The sequence below is a fragment of the Acanthochromis polyacanthus genome, chromosome 22, assembly GCF_021347895.1.
Source record: "Acanthochromis polyacanthus isolate Apoly-LR-REF ecotype Palm Island chromosome 22, KAUST_Apoly_ChrSc, whole genome shotgun sequence".
Lineage (NCBI taxonomy): Eukaryota > Metazoa > Chordata > Actinopteri > Pomacentridae > Acanthochromis > Acanthochromis polyacanthus.
The window spans coordinates 205,632-219,877 of NC_067134.1; the positions used below are offsets into that span (position 1 = coordinate 205,632).

The 14,246-nt window shown below is 40.0% G+C and overlaps 2 protein-coding genes and 1 long non-coding RNA gene across 19 annotated transcripts in view; 2 read left to right on the forward strand and 1 right to left on the reverse strand.

Moving 5' to 3' along the window:
* LOC127531987 (gastrula zinc finger protein XlCGF8.2DB-like) overlaps positions 1 to 14,246 on the forward strand; it is a 387,969-nt gene that overhangs the window by 119,834 nt on the left and 253,889 nt on the right. The window lies entirely within an intron of this gene.
* LOC127532070 (uncharacterized) lies at positions 560 to 7,227 on the reverse strand. Its single transcript, XR_007939322.1, has 3 exons — positions 7,064 to 7,227; positions 3,771 to 3,872; positions 560 to 999 (listed from the first exon to the last, which is right to left on the reverse strand). It is a non-coding gene; the product is annotated as an uncharacterized LOC127532070 (long non-coding RNA).
* On the forward strand, positions 9,938 to 13,439 carry LOC127532019 (zinc finger protein 239-like). Its single transcript, XM_051943029.1, has 2 exons — positions 9,938 to 10,243; positions 11,119 to 13,439. Exons 1-2 carry the CDS (start codon positions 10,039 to 10,041, stop codon positions 12,099 to 12,101), a joined length of 1,188 nt encoding a protein of 395 aa, XP_051798989.1. The 5' UTR covers positions 9,938 to 10,038; the 3' UTR covers positions 12,102 to 13,439.

The window sequence follows — 14,246 nt, forward strand, 5'->3', positions numbered from 1 at the left end:
CCCCAGTGTGGGTCACTTCATGAGCTTTTAACTGTGAGTACATTACAAATAGTTTCCCACAGTGATCACATATCCACACATCATGGCCAGTGTGGATGCGTTGGTGACATTTTAAGCTCTGTTGGTGCTTGAAAGTTTTTTCACAGGAGTCACAGTGGTACCGCTTTCTACCAGAATGGGGGCATTGATGGATCAACAACTGTTCATGTTGGGTAAAGGTTTTCACACACTGATCACAGTTGAATGGTTTAACTCCACTGTGAATGAGTTGATGACTTTTTAACTGACTCTTCAGAGTAAAAGCCTTTCCACAGTGATCACAGCTGAATGGTTTAACTCCACTGTGCATAAGTTGATGACTTTTTAACTGACTCTTCAGAGTAAAAGCCTTTCCACATTGATCACAGCTGAATGGTTTAACTTCACTGTGCATGAGTTGATGACTTTTTAACTGACTCTTCAGAGTAAAAGCCTTTCCACATTGATCACAGCTGAATGGTTTAACTTCACTGTGCATTAGTTGATGTCTTTTTAACGCACGCTTGTGTAAAAGCTTCTCACACTGATCACAGCTGAACAATTTCACTCCACTGTGAATGAGTTGATGATTTGCCAGATGACTCTTCTGATTAAAAGCCTTTCCACACTGATCACAGCTGAATGTTTTAACTCCACTGTGAATGAGTTGATGTCTTTTTAAGCTCCACTTCTGAGTAAAAGCCTTTCCACACTGATCACAGCTGAATGGTTTACCTCCACTGTGAATGAGTTGATGTGTTGCTAGATTACACTTCAAGTAAAAGCTTTTCCACACTGATCACAGCTGAATGGTTTCTCCACAGTGTGAATACGTTTGTGAATTCTGAGCTTTGTTGCTGTGATAAAAGTCTTGCCACATTGCTCACAACTGAGTGATTCATCTCTTTTTGCTGTTGTTGCTGAACCATCCTTATCCTCCTCAGAGGTCCCACATCTCACTCCATTGCTGTGTTTACATTTCTGTAGCAAAAGACAAAGATAAAAACAGAGGCAGTGATGGAAGAGCAGTCATGAATACATTTATCCTAAAAGTCTCAATTCCATGTAGTTGGACATGAGGCTGAAACAAGATCAAGAATCTGCAGACATGCTGGCTTCTTTGTCACTAGAACCTAGAAATGTGTCAACAGCACACTCACAATGTCAACAAAACTATTTACAGAGGCCGATAGTTTTCACCTTCAACAACATCAATGTCCAGATTTAGGTCTTAATGGCAGCAGGGTCAATTCAGACCACCAACACTTTCTAGTTTCTCCTAGGGGACCAGATGTTGATACCAGTCCAGAAAAGATCTGTAATTCTGCCACTGAAATTTGGATTTGACCCCAACGACCCGGGCAATTTGTTGTGCAGCAGTTACACAAGCGTTCACCATCAAACAGCAAAAGCAACAAAACAGTTAAAGGAATAGCAACGATTAAAGGAAATGTTTTAAAATTGAAAAAACAGTAAAACAATTACAAGCAAATAAAAGCCATTTAAAGAAAATCAAACAAAACATAAGATAGACAGGGACATCAGCAACAATCTTGGTCATTTAATCAGACGTAGAAAAAGTTTTCAATAAACGGCCACCGATGTAATCAGGTCGAGGACTTTTCTTTGGTCTGCACTGTTTGAGACACCAGATTACATTGCCCACATCAAGAAAGGGATTCTGTGGAGAGGCTGACATGAGACAGTTTTTAGTCTCAGCATGTTTAGCCCTAAAATCATGGGAGTCAAACCTGACATAAAAACTGTTTAGACTTTGAGCCAGCTCTAAATCAGAATTATAACCGCTGAGCTGAACTCTCTCATTGACACATTAATTAGTCCCAGTGATCAGATTCATGCCATCCCAGACTGAACTGAGGTTGTTCATTTTGAGCTGACACTCAAGTTTGTCTTTGTATTGTCTTTGTGGGTCCTGATCTCCTACTTTATTTCCTTCTGGCGGTTATACAGATTTAGTGCATTCCCTTCTCTGAAGACTGTTTTCTTTCTGTACAGTAGGTCTTTAAGCTTCTTAGAAAGCCATGGCTTAGTGTTTGGATATATTTTCACAGTTTTTTCAGGAATAACACTGGTTTCACAGTCTGAACCAGCTGCTCACAACATCAGTCGGTTCATCAATATCAGCTGAGGACTCCTTAAACACGTCCCAGTCAGTAAACCTCCAGACATCCCTGCAGAGTGTGACAAACTTTCACTCTGATGTTCTGCACTTTGCCTTGCTTCAGTACAGTGGTAGACAGGGATAAGGAGGATGCAGTTGTGGTCAGAGGAACCCAGAGAGAAGCACCTTTCACATTGTTGTAACAGATCAAAGATTTTGTTTCATCTAGTGGGGCATGTGATGTACTGATGGAAGTCTCTCAGTGTGTGTTTTAGTGTGCAGTGGTCTCTGGATGACCTGATGGATAAGCCCACAGGCATTTATTTCACTGGCCTTTGGATGATATCGACAAGTTTCACAAATATCTGAGGAAATTTCTGAGGCAGATATGGAGGGCACAGTGAAGCAGAAAGCAGTTCTAAGTCAGTAGTGAACAGTTTCTCCAGGACAGTGTCAGATTTACACCAGCGCTGTCCTTGTCCATTTGGAAGACCCACTTAAGCCCAAGCTTTCATTTGCTGGCTGATGTTGCTTCAATAATTCCACATGTTCTATCCTCTTGATGCCATCTATTTTGTGAAGTGCACCAGTCCCTCCTGCAGCAAAAACACTCCCCCAACATGGTGCTGCCACCCCCATGCTTCACAGTTGGGATGGTGTACTCAGGCCATCCTCAGCCAGCATCTTCACAAGGTCCTTTGTTTTTGTTCTGGGGTTGATGAGCACATTTCCCTCCAAAACAATTCTAACCTTAACCAATCTCCATCTTGAGCAGTAGGATGGCTTGACATTCCCATATTGTTGATCTGTGCATGTAATTGTTTGGACAGATAAACGTCAAACCACAGCAATCTGGAAATTGCACCCAAGGATGAACCACACCAGTGGAGGCCCACAAATGTCTTCCTGATGTCTTGGCTGATTTCTTTAGATTTTCTAATGTCGTCACACAAGGAAGCAGTGTGTTTGAGGTGTGCCTGAAAATACATTTTAATCTATCAAAAGATTTCAAATCCAGGACATCATCATCTTGAAGGAATAGCAATCTTAGTGGATGCAAACTTCTGATTGTGAAGAAAGTAATAAAAATTCTCTGAAAAAATCTCTCTTTCGTTATTCTGGCATTTAAAGATAATTTTGGTCATCTTAACTGACATAAAACAGGAGAAGCATTGCCAGATTTAATGTCAGATCATGTAAATTAAAAAGGGTTATGTGTCGTTTATACAGTGTAAGTAAACTTCTGGGTTCAACTGTCTGAATTTCTTGAGAAGGAAAAGGCTGGTAAACTCACAATGCTCAAAAGTATTGTTCTCTACCAAAGAAAATGCTGCTCTTTACCTTCCTGAACAACTTGCTTGAAAAACAAGACTTTTCTTCTGTCACTTATCTTCATCACCATGTAAGACATTTTCAGAAAGTATGATCAGCAGCTAGTTCAGCCTCAAACAAAAACAAGCAGCTTCCAAGCAGTCCACCATTATATCCTCAGTACAGCTGCTTCTGCAGAGCTACATCTCTCCAGCCAACGTCACCTGGCTTTGGTCGGCCCATCTAACCAACTGGAGCAACTTTAGACATTTTAAAGAACAAATGAATGATCATAATGTTACAGTGGTATGTTTCTCACTTTTTGTGAAGAATCCATGTTTCCTCCGTTGTTGAGCTCAGACTAAATAGCTGCCAACATTCCTCTGCTCCTCCGTCAGACTCTCCTCCTCCTGCCAATCACCTGTCACATCAAACACATCTTCATTAGGATACCACTCTATACACAAGTGTCAGAGTGTCCCATATGTTCATCAGCCAACACAGAGGACACATTTCAACTCAATAGTTCACTTTTAGCTCTTTTCAATTTCACCTAAAACTGATACAAATGAACTTAAACTGTTAAAAATAAGGAACATAGACAGAAAACAGACATGGAAAAAGAGAATAAAGAGAACATAAAGATGCTACTGCAGGTGATTCAAGACAGGACTGCTGGTAGAAAACTGTTCATGCTGTAAGTTAGTGAATGTATTTTACTGCTCAGTGTTCTGTTTAAAGGCAGCTCTCACTCTCTGTTCTTTGCACTCTCCCATAGTGTCAAGTGTCCTCCCACTTTCAATGACAGGTGATTCTCATTGATGATTTTTCTCAGAGTTTCTGCAGTTTCCCCACTTGAAAAAGGATGTTTCATCTACCCAGGGTTTGAGCAGGACTCCACTCATCAATCAGACAGTTGCTTTCTTTCTTTTCCCTCTTTTATTTTGCAGTGGTCGCAATTCATGAGATACAGAGGTGGAAACTTCCATAAGTCCATACGTTTAGTTGATAGATTAAGGTGAAAACCTTTAAACAGAACACAAAAGGACAATGTTCGCATTACTGCATTCAGCAAATAGTAACAACCATTCCTCATGGACATTTTCACCACATTGGCAAATGCTACTCCACTCAGTTTATGTTTGTCAACCTCAACACCACATAAACTGAAGCGACAAATCATGACATGAGCAATATTCAACCCAATACTATACCACACATGAATTTATCTGCATTTTAAAGAGTTGATTTTGAATCACAGTTTAACAAATTACTCTGAGCATTTTTACCAATTTTTTTTACAGGGTTTATACACCAATCTTGAAGTTAAATTTACTACCATTTAATACCTTTTTTTACTACCTTCAGATTTTTTTTACAACCATCAAGACACCGAGTTCCAAGTATTAATCAGAAACTTTTTTGATATGCACGCAGATTTTGACATACAACACTTACATCATACTTACCACTCTCCAAGGAGACCTAGTTATTTAGCTACAGGGTATTAGTTACAGTCACTGGTGCAATATGAGGTGGGGTGCTTTGCTTCAGAGGCGCTTGAGTGATGGAATGGTATTGGATTTAAACTTACAACCTTCTCAAGATTGACTCCCAACCATTAGGCAACAGCTACTAATACTATAAAAGAAGAGATTTAGACAAAATATTGCACATTTATTTCCTGTCCCCATGGAAGGCTCCACTAGCCCATTAAGAACATGTTTAACAACCACACAAACCAGTAAAAACAAATTGAGACAAGGATTGAACAACCAACTAGGTTTAAATGACCAACAAATCTGCACGCAAATTTTCACAAAACACTTAATCAAAAAGAGAGCAGGGTGACAAAATAAAAAAAAATCTTGTGCCAAGTGCCTTAACCTTTCATAAAATAGAGAGAGAGACAGAGACAGAGACAGAGAGAGAAAATAAAAATCTTACGGCAAGTGCGTCAGCTGCACAGCCGTGTCCTCGTTAGTTTTGTCCATTTGCACCAATTCCTCCTTCTCTTTGTATCTTCTCCTCAGAGAATTTCATTTTGTGATTTGTTCAGCCATTGCAATTTTGTCCAATCACCGCAACTTTCCCGCAATTTTGGCCCGCCTCCCGTGAGTTCCACCAATCATAGCAGCTCCCAGCGCAAACGTAATGCACGTATGTCACCGAATTCACTTCCTGTTTATGGTTTGAAGATGCAGACGTGCGATACTAATGTCTCTCATTTACCAATAAAAATTACTGCTGAAGACCGTGATAAACAATTAATTCACTGATGTTCTTCACCAAAGCGGAGCTAAACTGTTTTACAACCGTGCAATATTGTGGTGGAATACAAAAAAAGAAAAAAAACAATCGATTTCACTTTTTAAAAAATAAATAAATCACGAAACATATTAGAACGGCTGAAATGAGCGGACAACAGACCAGACAAATCACCATGATGGAAACTGTTGCATCCAGATCCATTAGAGCCCTGAAAGAATGAGGTAAATTAGATTAATTACTCCACCAAAGAGTGGAGAGAAATGTCCATGTCGTCCGGAGGGTCGACCACCACCTGAGCGGGACCCTACCACGGGCAACACGCTTTGTGGTTGGACAACTGGGGCAGACGGGGCGTCTCGGTCTCGCCGCTGAGAGCCACGGCGGAGTTATGTGACGATCAGCGTGTGTGAATCATTTCCTTGTTACCCACATCACTCAAAACGGACTCGGGGATTTGAATGTAGTTTTCAGGGTCGCTCAGAAATGACACAAGGACCAAATGATTAGACTTCGGCAGTGATACGGCTTAAAGTTTGGATCCACGTATAGGTTGTGGGAGAGCAATCTGCGGACAGATGAGCGCCAATCCGAGATCCCGCAGGCCGCGGTCGCTCTCAGAATACTGAGTTGAAGTGGCATCATCCAGGGAGAGCATGTCAAGTTAGCATTGCAGCAGCTAAGTCAGCTATGTGCTCAGTGCGCACGCGGAGGATTTCAGCTCTCTAACGACCAATGAATGCATTGCTATGACGTCGACGTGAGCGACTGACGAACGTTCCGGTATAAAATTTTGCAAGCAAGATATGTTCTATTTTATTGATGTTTATTTTTTGATCAAAATGAAACAGCTCATTGTCTAAAAGAAGAAAAATAATGCCTCGTTTTAAAAAATAATACCTTTTGCCTAAATTTAAAACGTTTTAAGGCCATTAAATTTTGTGTTTTTGATTTATCACTTTTTAAAACCTCGCAGACACCCTGTTTTAATCATTTTATACTTTGTACTTCATGGTTTTAAAATTATTTAAAGTGCATAAAGTGCTTTTAAAGTGCAATCCTTTCCAGATCCAATAAATAAATAAAGGGCATCGTAAAAACCCACCATTACAAACAGGATGAATTCACTGGTCTTAGCTGGAACCCTCTAATTAGCACCAATTAGCCTGCAATCTTATTTTCAACTGAACAATTACAAAACACACGGAAATTATTGGTAAACAGACAAAGTTCGCTCGTGCCTGACATCGATCTCCGTGGCTAATGCTAATGCTAACACATACTGCAGTGGCACACATCGGCAGCTTAAACAGTCTTTTAGAGTCTCCAGAATTCTGCTCTTACCGGCTGCAACCCGCATATTGGAGATGAAGGCAATCCTGCACAGTTTGTAGCAGATCTTGATGCTTTCCCAGCAGAAACTCGCGGCCACTTTGTTTGAACGCGGTCTTTCATTCTCAGTTCCTCCTCAGTGCTGCGTGTGTCCCCTTTTTTGCCGCCGGTGGCAAACCTGCAGCCGCAGATTGTTTCCGCCCCAGCTGAGTGTAGGAGCTGTGCGTAAATGCTTCTCCTTTGAGTTGACTCCCTGATTGAAAGCTTCTTTGAATGCTTCAAACAGTCATTCTCTAATATCAGCCCAGAAAAGCGGATCAAAGTGGGTTGTAAGTCAATCTGGAGCCGCTGATTTCCCCAAAGACATTTTCATTCCAGCTCTATCAATCTCTCCAAACACGTACTTTTAAAGTCAGTCTGAGGGATAAATGCTTTGACTTTTTAAGAAACAAAAGAAGAGGGGGACTAATTTTACTGTTCAAGGTAAGATGGGAAAAGTAAGAAGGCACTTCAGTGGTGCAAGAAGAGACTCAACTTTCTCATGACCACAGGACTGCATAAGAAAATATCGAGGATTCTCTAAGGACTATGAGTAACATCCAGTAGGTGGCAGCAATACGCCAGTGATGCGTCTAATCTGCCTAATTCTTCTTCTTCTTCTTCTCTCTTTTTAAATGGCGGGTCGCAAACAACTTAAGGTGCATACCGCCACCTACTGCACAAGAGTGTGTATCATCATTCAGTCATTTCTATTTACCTATTTATATCTTATTTAGTAACCCTGTGTCCCTCAGGAACACAAGTAGCGCCCTCCTCCCTTTCCTTATCTCTTCCCCCTCTACTTCTGTTCCCAAAATTCCAACCAGGCTCCACTTCCTACCCGACTCCTTAACTTTCCTTTCCAACATTTCCCTTTCCACTGAAAATTTCCTACACTGCATCACCACATGTTCCACGGTTTCTTTAACTCTGCATGTTTCACATAGATCATCTCCTCGTTTCCCTAACAGATACATGATATTGTTGAGCCCAGTGTGTCCTACTCGTAAACGTGAGATGACAATTTCTTCCCTCCTGCTCCTTTCTCCGTAGATATTAACTTTCACTGATTTTTGAATTTTATGAAATCCCCTACCCTTCTTATCTTCATCCCACTTTTTCTGCCATTTTTCCAGTCCTTTCCTTTTAATTATTGTTTCCCCTTCTCCTCTGCCTAATTGAATATGCAGTGCTATTTCTCCCTTAAGTGATGCTTTGGCTAATTTGTCTGCCATCTCATTCCCTTTCACCCCCTCATGTGCTGGTACCCAACAAAACTGTACATCCACACCACCCCGATGTAGTCTAAATAGGCTATGCTGTATTTCCATTAGAAGATCTTCTCTGTCTGAATTAGTTGTCTGTATACTTTGTAAAGCTGCTGCAGAGTCAGTGCACACCACCACCCGTTCTGGTCTGACTTCCTCCACCCACTGCAAGCATATAATAATGGCCACCACCTCTGCTGTGTAAACTGATAACTGATTCGAAATTCTTTTAGATATACATATATTGAATTCTGGGATAAATATACCAACACCCACATATTCATGTTCATTTTTTGATCCATCTGTAAATATTTTAAGGTGGCTGTAATAATTTTGTCTCACATATGTATTTGCTTTTATCCCAGTTTCTGCCCTACACCATTCTCTTTTCTTTTCTAAAATGCTCATATCCACTTTTATTTCTGGGTACAACCATGGAGGAACATTACTTATTGGATTAGCTATTGCAAAATCCAAATTCTCCATGTTGAGCTGTTTCACCTTATTATTTATCTCCCATCCAAATCCTCTCCTTTTAAATGTGGAATACTCCCAGCACTGTTTTAATGTATTAGTCACGGGGTTCTCACCCCCATACCCTTTTAATTTTACCCAGTAACTTAATGCAAATATATCTCTTCTTATTTCCAGTGGTACTTCTCCTGCCTCTATTATGACTGCATTAGTTGGTGTTGTTTTAATGAGTCCTGTACAGATTCTCAAAGCCCTATATTGTAACCTGTCTATTCTTTTGAGAGTAGTTACTGCTGCCGCTCCATATATTATACAACCATAATCTATGGCTGATCTCATCAGTGCTTTATATATGTCCAGTAATGCTTGTTTGTCTGCTCCCCAATTACACCCAGCAACAGCTCGTAAAAGGTTTATTGATTTTTTACATTTTGCTTCTAAATGCTGAATATGAGTTTTCCATGTATATTTATTGTCCAGCCATAGACCGAGGTACTTAAACTCAGACACTTTCTGCAGAGGTTGCCCATACAACGTTAGATTTATATTATTAATCTCCCTTTTATTTGTTATTATCATGTAACAAGATTTACTGACTGAAAGTTTGAACCCCCACTCATATGACCACCTCTCCACCTCCTGAATCGCATTCATCACATTTTTGGTTACATGAGTCACATTTCTGCTTCTCATCCATATAGCACCATCATCTGCATAGAGGGCTGAATTAATATTCCAGTTTAGATTTGAAAAAATATCATTAATCATGATATTAAACAATAGTGGACTAATGACACTTCCCTGAGGAATACCATTTTCTACCTCAAGATCCTGAGACAGCGTTGTTCCTACTTTTACCTTAATTTTTCTGTCCGTTAAGAAATTTATTATCCAGTTATAAACTCTTCCACCAATACCCATTTGATAAGTTTAATGAGCAGACCATCTCTCCACACTGAATCATATGCCTTCTCAATATCAAAAAAAACAATAATCATAACCTCTTTCATTTTTAAAGTCTTTTCAATCTCATTACTCACTCTAACTAAGGCATCCATCTGCCTAATTCAATGAGGAAGAAGAAAGTAACTCAGTGTTTCTGCCGGAACTTCACAGTGTGACACCCGGCGGATGTAAACAAAGAAGCATGAGCAGAGTTTGCTTCACTGCTGTGTGGACTGAGCTATAAAACGGCTGTATTATAGTATGAATGAGAAATATCAGAGCGATAAAGTAACGATGTGTTCAGTTGAGTATCTGAGAGAGTTGATCAGCGACAGACTAGCTGCTGCTGCTGGAGAAATATTCTCAGAGTTTGAAAAAACCATCGTCCAGTACCAGGAGGAGATCGATCGTCAGCGCAGACTGCTGGATGTCATCTGGAAACCACACATCCCCTTACAACCCATAGGTGTGTATGTGTTTTGATGGTGAAGAATTCCACTTCTAGCATGTAGAACATCATGAAGTGTTCAGATGAACTGAGACACACTGTGAGGAAGAGAGAATGGGCTCATAATATGGAGTCTGTTAGTTGATGCTGTGTGGAGTTTTAAAAACGTGATCGTTGTGTTGATTGACCCTGGAAGCAAGAACCAAAGTTTCCTCTTCAGAGGTGCTGGAAGTGTTTATCTGGACTACTCCACACTGACAGCAACTGCATTGTGTTATCAAACAGTTTAATAATAAAACTCTGACAGAGGACTCAGTCATTCCATCATTTCAGTCCAGAGACATAATTCCATGTATAGAGATCATTCATGATCTAAAGAAAGCGCACGTACAGAGTTAGAGAGTATAGAAGTAATGTGTTCAACTGCATTCCACTATTAACATGTTGGGTTTCACTGATGAGTCAAATCAACAGTACAGTAACCAGCAGTAAAATAAGAATAACATTAAAATCCAAATGTCCTGACAGGTTTGAAGGCTGAAGAGGACAGCAGCTTTATTCAGACAGATTTTACTGGATCCCCATCAAACCTGTCTGTGTGGTGTGTAGAAAAGTACCCAGTGGTGTTTACCATTAGAACTTTGTGATCCTGTATCCACTGTGGAACAACGTGTTCATAGAAATGTTCAGTCATTTGGAGATGCTTGTATCATTCCTGCTGCTGTTTCATGGCTCAAAGATTTCTATTATAAACCATCATATTCTTTTTGCATCAAACATTCAACTGTTGAGCTGATTTTGTTGGAGACAGCCAGTCCTGAACAAAGTGACAGATGTGTGTTCTCTCATCATCACAGTAGTAACCATTATCTTTTGTCTCTTTGTCCCTCCAGAGCTCCCACAGTCTTATGTCTGTGAGAATGAGAAGACTGTTGTTGACCATCAGCCCCATGACCAGGAGAGAAACTCCATGGTGGACCATGAAGACCCAGAGCCTCCACGGATTAAAGATCAGCAGGAGGAACTCTGCACCAGTCAGGACCAATCAAACCCAGAGATTTCTCAAATTAAAATGGAACAGGAAGAATTGTGCACCAGTCTGGACCAATTAGACCCAGGGTTACCACAAATTAAAGTGGAACAGGATGAACTCTGCTCCAGTCAGGAGGAAGACTTAATAGGATTGAAACAGGAGACTGATACCTTTGAGGTGACTCCTGCTGATGAGGAAAGTGACCACAGTGAACCAAAACCAAACAGTGATCAGCTCCTGTTTCACATCTCTTGTGTAGCTGAGAGCCCAGATCAGGAAGGAAGCAAGGATGTAGACTCAGGATCAACTAGATGTATCGAGCAGAAACCAAGACATCAGAGTAACAACAGTCACAGTAATGATGTAGACAATGCTCCAACATCAGCGAGACAGTGTGATAATGACAAGGCAAGAAAATGTACAACATGCGAGGTGTGTGGAAAAGCTTTTAGGCGTAAATCAAATTTAATTAGACATCACAGAACTCACACAGGTGAGAAGCCGTATTCTTGTGAAACCTGTGGAAAAAGCTTCAGTCAACGGCACTCTTTGACTGACCACATGAGATGTCACACAGGTGAGAAACCATATGTTTGTCACATTTGTGGAAAAAGATTTTCTGGTTCATCAGCTCATTATAAGCACATGGCAGTTCACAAAATGGGAAAGCCATATTCTTGTGGAACCTGTGGAAAAAACTTCAGTCAACGGTCCTATTTGACTGTCCACTTAAGACGTCACACAGGTGAGAAGCCATATTCTTGTGGAACCTGTGGAAAAAGCTTCAACTGTCGTTATCGATTAAAAGCCCACATGAGAATCCACACAGCTGAGAAGTTGTGATCCTGAAACATCTGTGAAAAATAAAAAAGAACTAAGCTTGAAACAACATGGAAGAATTGGTACAGATTAAAAGTAGATGTTTTAGATTTAAAGCAGCTCGAGTCTGTGCTTCAACAACAGTTGTGAGGAAGTATGTAAGCCATCCTTGATGATTAGACCAGATGGAGTCTGGACTGTGGTGGTGGTGGAGCAGGCAGAAGAACCAAACTGAATGTCTGGATGGATATGGTATTGGTACAGACTGCTACATTTCTGCTATCATGACATCCTTCATCAGCAGAACACTGATTGGAGATAATGTGAAGCTCTTTGGAACATTTTCACATCCTGCTGAGAGAACATGGCTGTTCAGGTGTGAACATACTGCTGGAATCCACTCAGCTTGAGCTCTGCTGTCTTTCTAGTAAAAGGAGGCAACGAGATACAGAGACATTGTGACAGTAGGACACAACAGAGTGTGTCACTGCAGCAGAGGAGATCTGGACGTGAAATAAAGTTGTAATAAAACGTCTACAGCTCCATGACTGCTTCATGAAATGTTTTGAATGTTTTCAAACAGATGAAAATTTACAAGTTGTTTCATAATTAATGTAACATTGAAGAGCCCCAGCAAGAATAACTCTGAGTCAGATATCAAAGACATAACCAACATTATTATGTTTTCAACCAACAGACATGTGGTTTTACTAGTAGTAGCTGATACACTCCTGCAAATGTCAAAACCAGAAATGTTAAAAACAGGTGAAGCTGTGCTGCAGTTTCTGCTGGTTACATAAAGGTCTTATGCTATTTATTTCTTCTGTTGTCACCACATAGGTCATCTGTGTGATTTGTTAGTAGGATCTCATTGTGTCGTCATACAGCACATCGAACCCTTGTATTGTCTGAACGTCCTGAACACTCCTCCTGTCCTCAGGGTCAGAAATGACCTGCCTCCACTGAGCCTCTAAAATAGAGCAGCTTAATGGAGTTTTTAACCAAAAATCTATTTTACATGAAGAAACAACCTGTCATGCATCACACACTTTGTGAATGCCTGTTTTTGCTTCCTCAGAGGGTAGAAAGACTGTATTTAATCAGTGAACACCATTCGTTTTTATTCCATTGTTCATGCTGTAACTGTTTTCTTTCTTTAAGTAGAGGTTTATTATCACTATTATTGCTGCTAAAGGTACTGCATAGGTGTAAACATTTCTTGTTTTGCAAGAGATAATACTTCTATAGCCTAATAAAGTACCAGAAATGTGCAGAAATGAACTTGAAATGCATTTTTGAAGGGAAACAACAGTGTACTGTATACTGTACAATGGAATATAAAACTACAAAACTCAACTACCAGATACTAGTACTCTCTCATTTTTTGGGTCATTGCTCCCACCCGAAAGATGCATAACCTACATCAATCATAAGAATAGAAAAAATAACAGATTCAAGCAAAAATATTCCAACACATTAAGCTCTAATTAACAAATGGAGGACAGAATGCAACTGTATTTGTTTTACAGTCCTTCTTGTTACTCCTGGATGACTAAAAAAAATCTAATCTCTGACCTGCTGGGAACTGAAACCTGAAAACTGCCCTCATGGCTTCAGCAATATCAGATTAGTCCATATTAATTTGAAAATCTGCAAATATGACAATCTCAACAGTCCAGAAGTAGCCAGGGTGTAGAATCTTGACCCCACTATGTATTATGCTAGTTATTTAGTGTTTTGTAACCTCGGTCACCTTTCCATGGGGGTCAATTTTCTATCTGACACCGGGTAAAAAATGACCTGAAGACAGTCTTTGTACCCTGGTGGTGTACAGCTTTGATGAAAATATAAACAAAAACAATGTTTCACTTTTTCTAATGTTGGGGTCACTTGAGGAAAAGTGATCAAATTTCAAGTTGAAAAAGGTCATTTAGGGGCCGTTCTATGCTATTAAACATGGTGGCCTGGTTCATTTTGACCCGAAGACAGCACGAAGGTTCAAACAACAGCAAATCAGTAAAAGTATTTTCCAGTTGAGTATGCTAAGAATTTACCTCAAGTTTAAATAATGAGTCCACAGTATTATTAGTTATTTAAAGAAATGCATGACCAGAATTAGCAACAAAAATGATTAAAATGAGACACAAAATGAACATCTCATTTGGATCA